Raw genomic sequence first — 14,326 nt, forward strand, 5'->3', positions numbered from 1 at the left:
ACTGATTACATACGCTCAAGGGATTACTCATGTATAAAATCCAAGTAAGATTTACTTTACCCTGCAGAAGTTGGGAACCTCCCAGAAATGTAAGATGGAATAATATAATGAAGTTCTCAAAGAAGGCATAGAAAGATTAAAAAAGGAGATGGGAAGTAAAGAATGAAAATCTATGGAGAGTCAGATACCCTCCTAGGAAAAATAACTCTTTTGAAAAGCAGAAGTGCCATAAACATCAAAGGGAATAATGCACATATTTCAAATCAGATATAGCTAAAGGCAACAAGAGTATTTTGAATGTGTCTAAGAGACCCAAAATGCTGCTCTAGAAGGGTTTCTAATACTGAACTATAAGAATTATCCAGAAACCTAAGTTTTGATCATACGTGGAAACCAAAGCAAATGTTCTGCTAGTGAGTATTCACTTCAAAATCTTTCCAAGTATGGGACATAGTAAGTTAGGGCCAATTCAGCGGGACTTTTACATCCAGACATTTGGTTTCAAATTTTATTTTTGGCAGTTACCAAAATGCAAAAAAAAAAAAAATCCTGCTAGCTCCCAGATGTTTCATCTTTATTTTAGTATTATTTTTGGATGCAATTAATTCATACCTACTCACATAGAAAAGTAGGTGAGGTAGTGACAGATGGATTAACTTATCTTTTAAGCATGAATGAAGCACTCTCACAGTACTATCTGATACATAACCCTAAAATTAAGGAAAGACTAACGTGCAGAAGGTTCCCTTTTGCTTCAGTTTTCTTCAGGCCTGAACTAGGTGACACCCAGAAGCAAATGCTGTGAACTAACTGACAGACACAGGACAAGTAATAATACAACAGTCCAACATTAAGACTATCAGATGTGAAAACAAGCAGTGTTTCACCTCAGTGTTCGTAGGTTAGGGGAAAAAAAACCCTCATCTTTGGTATAATGCTGGGACATGATTTCTTGTTACTCTGCTCTATGATGTATATGTGTAACATACTACTCAGAATAGTACAGCCTTGTTCCAAGAAACTTCACACAGTTATAACACGAAGGTAAAGACAGTTACCAAATACACAAGATAATTTTCATAAAAAGATTAGGATTCATAGAAACATATGATGGAAGTTAACCATCAACCACAGAGACTTAAATCTGTAAGACTGTTGCAGTATTTTAGTATTTTGTGCAAAAAGCTTCACATGTAATTACAAATTGCAAAGTCTGCTTATCAATAGCATTCTTTTATTACAAAAAGAAAATGACCAAAGAATCAGATAGTACTTCTCAAAAAATCCAACATTTTAAAATTGAATCAAGTTACAGGTTGGTTTTTTTTTGCTTATCTCCCATACGGTATTTCTAGTTTTTAACAGTTTATTATTTACAACACAGTAGTAGTATATCTAGCACCTAATTTATCATTATGTTACGATATAACATAATCATAACTGTTAAGACACTCTGCTTCTATTTAGTCCACACATAACAGCTTTTTGTTCACCCCACCTATTAGATATCTAACAGTTTGAAATCGGTAGGTCATCTAGCTAAACTATTTTATGAAGTATAAATATTGACAGTCATCTTACGCGTGAGGGATTGTAGTTTTGAAAATATCCAGCATGCAAGTACAAGTTTTATCCCAGATTTCTAGGGTAAACTTTTCACCATTTAGGATGACAACATTCTCCAAACAGTTTGTACCAGACCGTGCCAGTTGTTCATTGTCTGGAAAAGACAAACAGTGCATTTGTTTATTCACATTCAACATAGTAAAATGTTAACATTGTTTAACGTAATTTGGTACAGTCCTACCTTGCTGCACACACCAGTACAGCTGTGCAAATATATCATCCAAAAGAACATCACTAAGTACTTCTAAATACTGTGTGAATACATCACATATTGCGTAAAGTGCATGGTTGCAAGTAGTTGTCATCCATTCAGCTTTCTAGGAGAGGGGGGAAAAAAGGTTACAACTTTGTTGAAGGCAAAACTTTTAGGATACACATCCCTGCAGGCAGATGGATATATGTATTTACTCAATCTGAATTGCTTTATAGTGACATGCAATTCCCTTCTGTATCTCAAAACCCGCAAAACTTGGAGCCCCAACTTTTGCTTTGCTAACTAGCAGGTGTAAAAAACTACAGAAACAGACAAACAACTATTCTTGGAGACCAGACTGTAGGACTGACAAGCACCTACCATCATGAGATACTGAGTTTGACATTAAACTTAGTGTCTAACCCTAGCTTAACAGTTTCACGCCAAGCTAAGTTTTCTGTGTTTCTTCTAAATATTTTCCAGGGAATAAAACTTTAGAAAGCAAGACATGTCCTACAAATAGTCAGAGCCTCCCAAACAGTTGACAATTTTGATCAAACTTCTAATATTAATGTAAATTACATGTAAATTATTAGTAAGCCCATTTTTGTTTCACTTCCTTGTCAGGAGAGTGCCTGGTCCTGGTTTGGCAGGTCAAAACCTATTTGGCTGGTCAAAAGGGTGCAGTGAAAGCACAGTGCCCTTTGGAGGTTTGTTTGTTTGTCTTTTTTTGGTTTTGTTGTTCCCCCCCCCCCCATCAAAAAGCTTTGAACTAACAGAACTTATTTCTTCTAATTGTGACTTCACTGCTTCACTGCTGATTATAAGCCTCATTCCATGAAGCATGTTGCCATGAAACGATGCGTGTCTCAGATTCCAGACATCATGTGTAAAAGCTACAGTTCTTACAAGCCCTAGATATGTTGTGGTTTATGCTATTCTTCTATTGTTCATAGCACAAGCTACTAGGCCTTTTACACACATGGTTTTAAAAAAAAAAAAAAAAACCACGAAAAAAAGATAAAAGTGACAATACCTCCAACAGAATGCTATTAAAACAAAATAAGGTTACTAGAACCACAGGTCAATCATGCAAGTTTTGAGGTTTGCCTTACATTACTTGATAAGCTATATTACTAATCAGGTTTTCTACTGTAAATATAGATCTCATGTGAACTATCTTCCTCCACTTTTTTCACCTCAGTCTGCTGTTCTGGCAGTTTCATGTTGTCAAATATCCTGAAGACAATCCGAAACAAATCTTGCCACCAGTGTTTTTCATAAGTATGGCCATATGTCTTCATTATTTCAAACATTACTGTTAAGCCCCTGAAATGAAAAAAGAACAACATATATTTAGAGTTACAAAAAGACATACACTAGACCAAGTATGTCCAACTGCAACAGCAATAACAAACTCAAATACTGTTAAGAACGTTATACATTGATCTGATGTGGATCAGTCACACTAGGACACTAAAATTAAGTAGAAAGTCAGCTTGTTTAAAAAAGCACTTAGTCACAGGCAATAGGCAGAAAACACTTTTGAGAACTGTGGTAGTTTCAAATTAAAATAGGAAAACAACTTATTTACAAAGGACCACAAAAATAAAGGAACAAGTATTGGATCCAGGTACGAAATACAGAAGTCTAGAAGTGAGATTAATCTTCACCAGCTATAAAGGGAGTCTAGATGCACAGCTCACATGTAGATGCGTAAATTTAAAATAATTTGTATACAACCTCTCATATTTAGCATCAGAACTGCAACAGAATACACTTTACAAAGGAAAAGCCATATTGAAGGAAAATAAGGAGGTTTTACATGAAATCAGAGTACAGCTTTGCTTTTTCAACCGTTTCTGCAATCCTCAACCAGTTAATGAATCATGGTGTAAAACCACTCTTAAAATCCTCAAAATAGACAGGCAAGACACAGGAAGGAAGGCAGGACTGGGGTCATGAGTTCTAATTAAAAGCAAAAAAAGATTCCAACAGAATTTTGCTGTTGGAGTCCACTAAAGCAAAACCTACTCATTGCATGAAGCATTCTACATTTGTTCTAAACAGAGCAAAAATGGAAGTGTGACACGAGGCTTACCCAGGTCAACTATGACAAATCACTAAAATGGAATAAGTAGCAGGGGCATGTATCATGGAATCAAACATCATACGTTTATATTTACTAATGAATAGAGAGGATCAGTATTGCTACTGGAAAAATACAGCCTTAGATATTAATCCTGTGTAATACCTCATTAAAAAAAAAAGTGGGGTGGGGTGTGTAATGCGTATTCGCCATTTAGAGTTGACCTTCCACGTTAAAGTAATGCTTGCTTGTTCTATGTTAGGGAAGTTAAAAGTTGACTTTTACATTTTACTGTGTTCTATGCATAAACTGTCTCCATCGCATCTGATTTTAAGTTGAGCTGAGCTGTTTTAAAACAGTTTACAGGTTCTATAACAAACGGAAAACAGTCACAATATTTAAATTTACTTAAGCTTTAATTTATTTTCAAATGAACTATTTAGATAGTTCTTATCTTCGTGATTTCATGGCTATTCATCCTAAACAGGAACTATTTGAATATTTAAGGAAATGTAATACTTATCTATTTAACATAATGCAATCACAACCATGTAACTTCATTATTTATTATAACGGAAGATAAAAATTACACATGTAAAGAACACAGACTTAATTTCTACATTCCAGCTTCTATTTAAAAGGTGTTTTTAAAAAGTCTGGTGTTCCCACAGTGATACCACCTAAATTAAATACGGAAGTCATTTTATGACAGTTACGTTTATTAAGAGAGTTGTTTCCATTTTAAAAGTGTAAAGTAAGCCTTTTAAAATTTGAATTACAAATACTGAGTGTTACCTGGTTCTTACATCTAATTTGCATCTATTGATGATACAGGACAACTCAAACAGAATTGGGAACCATCCTCGCACCCACACTCTGTCTTCAGGAGCCACATTCATATCATCACTTGTGTATTCCTTGAATGCCTTTAGAAGAAAACACAGGGTTATACAGAGTTGTAAGAGTTAGATTCTTCAAAATAAAACAATTTGGAATGTAAATAACAATCTCTGCTGTACTAGTATTACACCCTGATACCTCAGGTGAGCTGGCAATCAATAATACTGAGAAAGGTGAAGCGTTTTTTAAAGTAATGCTTAGTATTTTACGAAAAATAAACTAAAAAAGTAAACGAGATGATACATTCAAGCATTACTTTTTGCTTGCGGTTTAGTCTGAGTCTTACTCTCTTTTTATAGAGACAGCACTGAAAGTGAGGAGCTACCATAATATTTTGAGGATGTCAAACATTTTGGTTATGCCATTATCCATTCTTCACAACATTGCTCAGCAGAGAGCAGTTGCTGAGATATGTTGATTTCCAGCAGCTCTCAGGAAAGCTAGTCACCAGCTGAACTAGGGGGATGGGGGGGTGGGGTGGTAAAAGAAAAAATAATATATTTCTGATACTTTCAAAGCCTGTGGCATTTTATACTCTGAGTAAAGTACATTTCTCATTAATCTCTGAAACTTGAAGGGAAGCCAATAAGGTTAGCTGAGTATTTTTTTCCTTTATAAAAGCAGTCTTGATTAAACCACTTATAATTTAGTTAATACAGACTATACCTGAGGTCTATCAGATACATATTTTGCACAGTGGCGAATAAGGCGGATTGCTTCCATACTGGTATCTGGAAATGCTGCATTGCAGGCAAATTCAGACAAGCACTTTACTGCATCCTGGAAAGAATCTATGGTTGCTGGGAAGTGTTTTTCAAACACAATTGCTGGGAGAAAAGTGTGAACAGAAGAAAAAAAAGTGTCATGCTTTAAAATCTATTAATTCTAATATGAACTGTTTGTAACACAAGTTATGAGAGACTGGTTCATTGATCACTGCTGTCAAATGCTTGAGCAGTAATAAAAACTAAAAAATGAATGCTCAACCAAAAAAAAAATAAAAATCCTAGAGGGCATTCTACTTTGATGGCAAGTGTTTAAAATAAATCAAGGTAGCATCTAGTCTAAAGGAGGGAAATCTAACAGTTACACAAGAACAGAGCAATAGGCTTACTGCTAAACGCTAGCCTGTGTGGTCAGAGCTTAAGAGGGCTACATAAAGCACAGAGTTACATCTACAAAAGGACTTCTTCCCTCAGCAATATGGTCCCATTGCCTTGATTTTAAACAGTCACTTCTGAGGAAAAAAACATTCTTCAGAAATGCTGAAAAAAGTTTTAGGAACTTGCAGAGGTTGAGACAGAATAAAGAGAACCCATATGGCACTTAGAGCCTGAGATCTAGATTAGAAGGGGAAAGGGGTGGGGGGTGGGGGAAATAGTGCCACCTAGTGCAGCACTTTCTCCTGAACAGGACCATAGAGGAGCACAATTCAGAAACAGGGAAAAAGAAAAGCAAACAACATAGTAATAAAAAGACTAGACTTTTTTTTTTTTTTTTGGCGGGGGGGGGGGGGGCAGGGGGAAAAAATCAATCCTTCACTTAAATGAGAACATACACGTTAAATAAAATTATCTAAGGCTCGACTTGTTTTACTACAGAATACTACAAACATAATTTTTTTTTTTCAAGGCATAAAGGAAGACAGGTAACTATAATCTTATTGAATTATTTTTGTAAGTATTTTTCCCAGTGGATTGGTTGAAAAAGGTAAAACATTGGTTGCATGAAGCAAGCTTTACTATGCAGGCTGTAGAGCCAACAGATAAAACAAAGCTTCTCAGTCTCTGGAGTCACATACACTTTCATAACGTCTGTATATTGTCAATACTCACTGACAATGTGTCCTGTAGTCTGGAATGCAAGTTCCACTATACTTTCATCCTGATCTGAGGCTGCCAGATGAAATACTGAAAAAATGTTTTTCCAGCCAGAACGAATGTTAGCAGCCTGGGAATTTACCATCTGTGCAATACACCGTACAACCATGTCTCGAATAGTAGGAGACCTAAATTAAGATAATAAACAATAATTATTTAAACTAAATTACATAATCAATTCAAATAGTACGATTCTCCAGCAACTGATTTTACAAAAGCAATTCGAAATGTTCATTGCAAAAGTTGGTGCTCATGATCCCAGGCGATTCAGTTAGTTGTATGTTATTACCTGTTTCTCTTCATGATATGTTCAAAGGGTCTTAGGAAGTCCTTCTGGAATCGGAAATTAGCAAGTTCTCCTTTTTCTAAGAACTTCATTGATAATTGCCTTAATGAGTCTACTGCAAAAATAGCTACATCTTCATTGGGATTGCAGCCAACCTGATAACATAGAATAGAAACGCATAGTAAGCTTGCATCAGAATTCTTACAGGTTCAGGCCAAGCTGCCTTTACATTTGATAACAGAGAACTAAGCAGTACTGGAAAATTAACAAAATTAAACAGTAGCCAATTCCATAAACCACACTGTTAATGCAATTCAATAATCCCTAACCAATTCCAGCTATTTTCTACATTATATATCCCAGCATTTAAAACTTTCTAAAAATAAGCAAGCTGTTAGAAAGACTTCAATAAGCTGTATTAAAAATGCACGTCAAACATTCGCCTCATAAATAATCAATTTAAACTTGAACAGAAAGCCTCTTATCCCAAGCTTCATAAAACACCGCCAAAAATTAGAACACTTAACTAAAGGTAGCCAGTTCTAGACCCAGGTCATGATAAATAACTTAATATATACTCCTGCTTTTACATTTATTATATTGTCTACCTCTGCCTTCTCGCAGGCCTTTCCAGCTTCACAATTTTTGTAGGACAGAAAAAAACAGTGTAATTCAGATGAGCACATGCTTTTCCACCAAATCTCTAAATAAAATTTATTTGTATCAATAATTCAAGGAGTATGCAGTATAATCATTGACAGGGATACCTTATTAAAATGATCTCCAATAACTTCCCAGATTCTAGACCACTGTAGCCTTATCCGGCCCATGTTGTAGTAAGAAATCTCTACTATCTTCTGCAGACTAAACATTCGAGGGTGGGTAGCAGACAGCAGTTCATCCATAGATACAGCACAAAGCCAGCGAACGAAATCCACTGTTAAATGACCACAGATTTTAATGCAATATTTTTCCAAGGTTTAAGACAAAGCTGCTTTGTAGTTTATGGGGTGTGGGGGAGATAAAACCTACCAATAGCATTTCCATCCAGTCTTGTCGATCCCGTAAATATTCTGTGAAGTGAAGTTTAAGACATTGTTACAATTTCTTAAAAAAGCATCTATTAAACATGTATTTAAGATTTTTTAAAATATATCTATATACCCCCTGACCACTTTTATTTATTAGAAAACAATTAGTAATTGTGGAAAAATACTGAACTTTGAAAATAAAATCAGAAATGTTTCAATTATTTCTTCTATTTAAAAATAACTCCCATAAGTATGCGTGGAGACTGGGAGATGAGCATTGTTTCTAATACTACCTGCTCACTGACAGTGACTGATGAATAGTATCAGTAGCTTACGAATATAGAAGTCAGACTTCTCTGGAGTGCACAATTCCTATTTGCCATGACACACAGACACTTGAAACACTTCCCATTATGAAGTGGGGAGAAATACTGCAAACCTAAAGAGCTATTACGTGTTTGACATTAAGCCTCCAGTTCACTTGATGTGATTTTACTGCAAGGCAGCTTTCAGTGAATTGACATTGATCTGGCTGCCTATACTCAATCACAGAAATGCTTCTAAGTCCTCAGAATGATACCCCTTTGTGACTTGTCAATTTTGACAACCATTAAGAAGTATGTGCTGATTTCTTATATACTGGGAGAATAAGATCCATTAACACTCCAGTCTCATCAGTACTTTACAATATAAACAGGGAATGTTTATGATACATATTATGCCTGATCAAATCCAGTTATGATAAGTATGATTCATAGAAAGACTGGAATAATAATTTTGGTAATTTCAGACAACATCTACATAACCTAGAATAAAGCAGGGAGTCAGTAATTATATTTAGGAGAAAAAGGGTCTGTTAATAATGCTCCCTGTACTAAGGCAAAATGAGATTTGCTGTATGTTACTATATATAGCAAATCAAGATTCACCGGACAGTACAGCAGTCTCCGTTCTGCAACTCTCCTGTAACAATTTTATATCAGTAAAAAGGCTTCTTGCCTAATCTTTGTTGTGTTCCTCCTTGCAAAAATATTTCTGCTCCATAAAAAAAGGAAAAAACACACAAAACCAAAAAGCACTTTAATATGGTAATATTGATGTAGTTTTTTCCAAATAAGGGTAAACTAATAATGTCCTATTCTTAGCACAGGGTATTCAAATATCGCTTAAAAAGCTTGAGGTGGCAACAGCAAATTTAATACAATACCTGTCCACAGCAACAACAACACTTTGGGAGCTAGTTTCACCAATGGATTCCTGAATACTTGCTATCTGCTTCCAATCCACGTTTCCACCAACTACAGTGAACAAAATTTGAAAAATGGGTAAGAGATAACACAGAAAGAGCTGGGAAGAAAGAGGAAGAGAAGTTGTGCCACTACCAGTATAATTAAATATATATTTTAATTCACAAAAAAAAGAGAAGTACGTTATTAATTTTTCTTGCATGAGCTGGGCAGCTCAGTGAACAGCTGCATGTTGGTCTAAGTTCTAATTCTCTAGATTCTCTATCCATGTAGAAACTATATTAGTCCCAGAAAACTGTCCACATTTGGAACAATCATACGAACAGATACAAGTGAAAATACTTCAAAAGCACAAGAACCACCTTTTTCTCTCCATCTTTCAATGGATCTTTGGTAATTCTGCTACTGAAAATACACAACATATGATAGAGAATACTGCACAGAGAACTTTTCACACTTTATTAGCAGCAAGTGAGTAAATCCACCCTGATCTGTTTTTTTATCATTCACAGAGAAGAGCTCCCACCAAAACTCCATCTTGAAGCTACATCTCAAGTACAGCAAAGTTATCACCTAACAACAGTGAGAAAAATCTGTAAATAAAAATAGCAATATTTATTTTGGAGGCTAGAAACTGTAACCCACACCTGGGAAAGCTCATGTTAAGAAAAATGCTGACTTCACAGTGAGCAAATTTCTGAAATTTCTGGCAATCGCTAAGCCCCATTCTACCCCCATCAAAAACAGAGTAGGAATCTTGCAACCATTCTGGGTAATTCCACCTACCCTGTATTTAGTAGTTTGGTTTTTTTTTTTTTCCTCAGGCAGCCTATCAGAAAGACAGGGGAGAACTGAAGACTGAAAGGACAGCAGCTCTGTTCTCAGAGCTTTGCAGAGATGAAAAGTCCTCATATTTCAGACTGCCTCACAAAAGTCTGCCTCTGAGTCTTGCTGTGCTCCACACTTGGAGATGGCTGGAGATGACTGGCTGTCAAGTCTAGATACACCAACCCACCTAAAGTATTTTTCTAGGGCATTTATAGAGTAACTTTACTCCACGTACATACACAGGTAAGTAACCTTATACTAGTGTATTTCAGCAACTTATAATACTGTTGGGTTTGATCAAGACTTCTCTTGTAAGCACACAAGCTGACAGTATCAATTAGCTTGAATCTTGGTAATGTGTCAGCTAATAAACATATCAAACGAGCAGCTGTGTGAAGTGAATTTGAAGGGCTGTTTCCAAGAAGTCAGGTAACCCCAACCAACTCTGCCAGTTTACATGAGAATTCCTTATTACTGTAGGACTTATAATCAGTGCTGGAAAACCTAAACAGACAGCAGATTTATATTCCAACAGTTATGAGATCTTTTACAATGAAACAAAGTCACCTACATAATTCTGCTTTATGAAAAACTGATTCCTCAGATTCCCATTGTCCAAAGAGGATTTCTGGTTACCTAAGAAGTACACTTCGGCTACAACCTACTCACAATAGCAGGTTCTGTCTTCCAACTTTGTGAATAGAAACTAGAGTAGAAGAAAGCTGAACTTCACAGTTACAACTCCCAAGTAAGACAACATTCCTACCAAAGCAGCACAGGAATAGATGCTTATTCATTTACTTTTACAACCCACATGCTGGGATGCCTTGAATTTTCAACTATAACAAAAAAGGGGCACAGCAGGAAGATAATGCAAGAGTGATGAAGACATTCAAATGTAGATGCCTGAAGAGTGCACACCTGAATCCTTGTCCAGGCAGTAAAGGAGCAAAGGGTTTTTTGGGCTGGTTCTGTTTTGTTTTTTTAAAAAACACACACTTACAACTTCAGCAAGAGTGAATGCTGCTGCTTATCCATGTCTGACTTTGCAAGCAGGTTTGAAAGATGAAGCTTCTGTGTCACCAGACTGCAACTTCACTTACTTTAAACAACTATTTTCCTGTAAAATGTGTGTCTGTATATATGGACATATGCACTATGGGTTCTTCACACGAATTAATGTTTATAGGAAGGCTGCTCAAAAGCCATAGTTCCAAAGGATACCTCAGAGTGATCACAGAAAGAAAATTAAAGTATCTGCAACACAGGATTTGTGGAGAAGAGTGAAAAAACTGGAACAGTTGAGAAAATGACTATGTTCTAACAGCCCCTAAATGCATGAAAACTGAATTCGAGTTAGGCATTTTCCTGTAAGACTGAAGTGATATTATTTTAAAAAAAAAAAAAAAGGAAAAAAAAAGAAAAAGAAAATGGTTAAGTTTCCATATGTGCACTGTAACAAGCATTCCAGAAATTCAATTCAGAGAGAAACATTTTATGCATTTGGGCATAGACTATTTTCCTTAGAAATGCAGTTGACAGAGGGGAAAAAAGTCTTTATGAGCTGGATCTACACCAATGACTAGAAAGTATGATTTAGAGACACCTGACTACAGTTTACATTCTTGAGCTATTAGGACTTAGAATTTTTAAAGGCCAGTCACTTCAGCATAGAGAAACTGTCAGCATTAGGAAATAGCAAAGTTGGATAGGTCATCCGGGAACACTAAACTGGAGGATGCATATTAGAAGGGCAGGAAGAAGCTCAGTATATGAGATGTTGGCAGACACGTTAATTTCTAGGCATAAGGTTTCCCTTCAGCAACTCTTGGCAAGGCGAGGGAAGTACGTAGAGGCAGGCCAAAGGACAGCACAATGGAAAGAAAAAGACTGACTCCAGAATAAGAAAAACTGACGAGAACACAAAGCCAGACAATTAGGACTAGCTGAGGGCTAAGATGAGGGAAACCAGTAAAATAATCATTACTCCTCAAAAACAAAAACAAACAAACAAACAAAAAAAACAAACCAAGCCAAAACAAAACAAAAAAAAAACCCGAAAAACTGAGGGAACATGAAGCTTTTGCTCAGCTGTGGGTGAAGCTGTTCAAAAGGCAGGAGATACCGAGCATCATACTAAAACTGATGTCAAATGGAGTTACATATACTTCCTTGACACTTCCATAGTCTCCTAATACCCTACACCTGTATGTCTTTAACTGTGTTCCTATTTTAAAAAAAAAAAAAAAAAAAAAAAATCAACCTTTTTAAGATAATTTCAGGTAAGACGAGTATACTTTTCTAGGAGGATAGGAAACAACATCTCATTTATGGAGTAAATTTTGGCTCTCAGGCCAATCTAAAAAAGGCACTTATTCAGTACCAAAGTAACCTAAAGGGGAAGAAACAGAATTTCAGAATTTAAGCTAAACTAATCTCCCACTTGGTTTGAATACTGTGTATTTCTCACAAAGTTTCATAACAGGATGCTTAACCTACATGTACCAACTTGCCTGTTTGATAAAATACTTGGTGCACTAACGCTGCAATATTAACAACTCTGGTCATACCATCAGCAATCCATTCTTACCTGGCCAGCTGTATTTTAATAGACATAAGGTATCATTTTCTTACATTTCCCACTCTCCCATCCTAGCAATAACACTTAACAGAGCAGAACAAATATTCCAGAAATAGTAATAGGTCTATTCAAAGCCTAAGACAGTTTTACAAGGACTGCTTCATGGTCTTGTCTCTGAACCTCACAGTCAACAATAATGAAAATGAAGGCAAACTTCAACATCTGTCTGAACAAAGCCAGTTAAATGAAATACTTCCTATCTGCATTACTTACCCAGTCCCAGCCCCACAAATTCATCGGGTGCCTGATCTTTTGTTCCAGTAAAAGAACCTTCCCTGCCACGCACTGTCCCCGAGATGTAGCGAGGTTTTACTCCAGTTCCTATTAACTGTGCCAGTTCAAGTTGACTGATGCATTTCAGAATCTATTTCAGAGAATAAAGAAGTTATTTATCAACAAAAAGCAGTTTGAAACAGTAAAAAATAAATAAATAAAAATCTTTAGGCAGATCTTTAGAAGAAAAAAGTTCTAAACACTCAAGGTCAGACAAGTATTTCTGTTCTGTCTAAAATATTTGAGTATAAATTTAAATACTACTGGATTAGTCTCACAATTTTATTTCTCACTTGGACACGTTTTGCTACTTTAATGGGCTGCATAATGTGCAATTCTACGTAATATAAGTATATACTTGGTACTTATCTAAAAAACACTGTATTTATGCACAAACAAGTACACTGTGTTCAAAATCAGTACACACGCTTTCTTACAGTTTAAGTACAAATGACTCTTGTACCTCATGCCAGGAATTTCCTAAGTAGTTTCCATCTGTATGAGCCACTGTGATGAGAGTTTTAATTGTGTCAATATTCTTCTGCTTCATTTCAGTAATACCAGAACTCACTGTAAGTAACGTAAATCTTGCTAGCGCTTGGACATAGGCATCTCTTTCAAGCTACGAACAGAAAAAAAAATGGTCTTGTAAGTATTTTCTCAGTTTCTTGTTCTGAGTACAATCTGTGTGATTTCAGCAACTGCATCGCATACCTTTCTCTTCCTAGAAACGAATTTCCAAAACATTCTACATAGTGAAAATATCTCATGTGCTTCTGTAGTAAGCTGTGGGATAAAATCAGCCTCCCTCTATTCAGGAACATGAAGTGTAATGTCTGACAGCACAGAACACACAGGTTGTTGTTACATTTCTGGGTTTGGTCTTTTTGGATTTTTGGGAGGCTTTTTTGGGAAACAGGGTGCTGTTTCAGAAGAAATGTGGCTTCTTAGCTAAGCTTTTAATATTCCTGTACTATACCTGGACCTACTCTGAAAATGCTGCCTTAACAGACTCTCTCAAGTCGTAGGATTTTTTTGCAACAGAATCTAAATAATGTATCTAAAAGGCATGTTTTGCCAATTCCACAAAACTGCTCAAATTGTATTTGATTTAATCTATGCCATTTGGAGCACCTTAGAAGCTTGTGAGGTGAGACTGTCATGGATGGGTAAACAGCAAGTGACCTATAATCTAGGCAGATTAAATCAGTCTCACAAAAAAGCATGTTCCATGTGTAGGTACCTCATTTTTATGCATAGAGTATCTATAAATACCAAAGGAAACTCCTCAGATCCTATATGAACTGATTGCAACTCCTCAGATCCCATATG

General features: G+C 36.0%; 1 protein-coding gene across 7 annotated transcripts in view; it reads right to left on the minus strand.

Moving 5' to 3' along the window:
- Window positions 1-14,326, minus strand: part of ARFGEF1 (ARF guanine nucleotide exchange factor 1) — a 98,803-nt gene that overhangs the window by 10,904 nt on the left and 73,573 nt on the right. For all 7 annotated transcript variants that reach the window (XM_075706279.1, XM_075706276.1, XM_075706278.1 and 4 more), the window contains 12 exons: window positions 13,458-13,616; window positions 12,935-13,085; window positions 9,213-9,303; window positions 8,007-8,047; window positions 7,742-7,911; window positions 6,978-7,129; window positions 6,644-6,816; window positions 5,475-5,635; window positions 4,704-4,834; window positions 3,019-3,148; window positions 1,808-1,943; window positions 1,582-1,720 (listed from right to left, as the gene is read on the minus strand). In XM_075706279.1, the coding sequence (XP_075562394.1) occupies window positions 1,582-1,720; window positions 1,808-1,943; window positions 3,019-3,148; window positions 4,704-4,834; window positions 5,475-5,635; window positions 6,644-6,816; window positions 6,978-7,129; window positions 7,742-7,911; window positions 8,007-8,047; window positions 9,213-9,303; window positions 12,935-13,085; window positions 13,458-13,616 (1,634 nt within the window). The remainder of the gene's footprint in view (window positions 1-1,581; window positions 1,721-1,807; window positions 1,944-3,018; window positions 3,149-4,703; window positions 4,835-5,474; window positions 5,636-6,643; window positions 6,817-6,977; window positions 7,130-7,741; window positions 7,912-8,006; window positions 8,048-9,212; window positions 9,304-12,934; window positions 13,086-13,457; window positions 13,617-14,326) is intronic.

The sequence above is a fragment of the Pelecanus crispus genome, chromosome 2 (assembly GCF_030463565.1).
Source record: "Pelecanus crispus isolate bPelCri1 chromosome 2, bPelCri1.pri, whole genome shotgun sequence".
Lineage (NCBI taxonomy): Eukaryota > Metazoa > Chordata > Aves > Pelecaniformes > Pelecanidae > Pelecanus > Pelecanus crispus.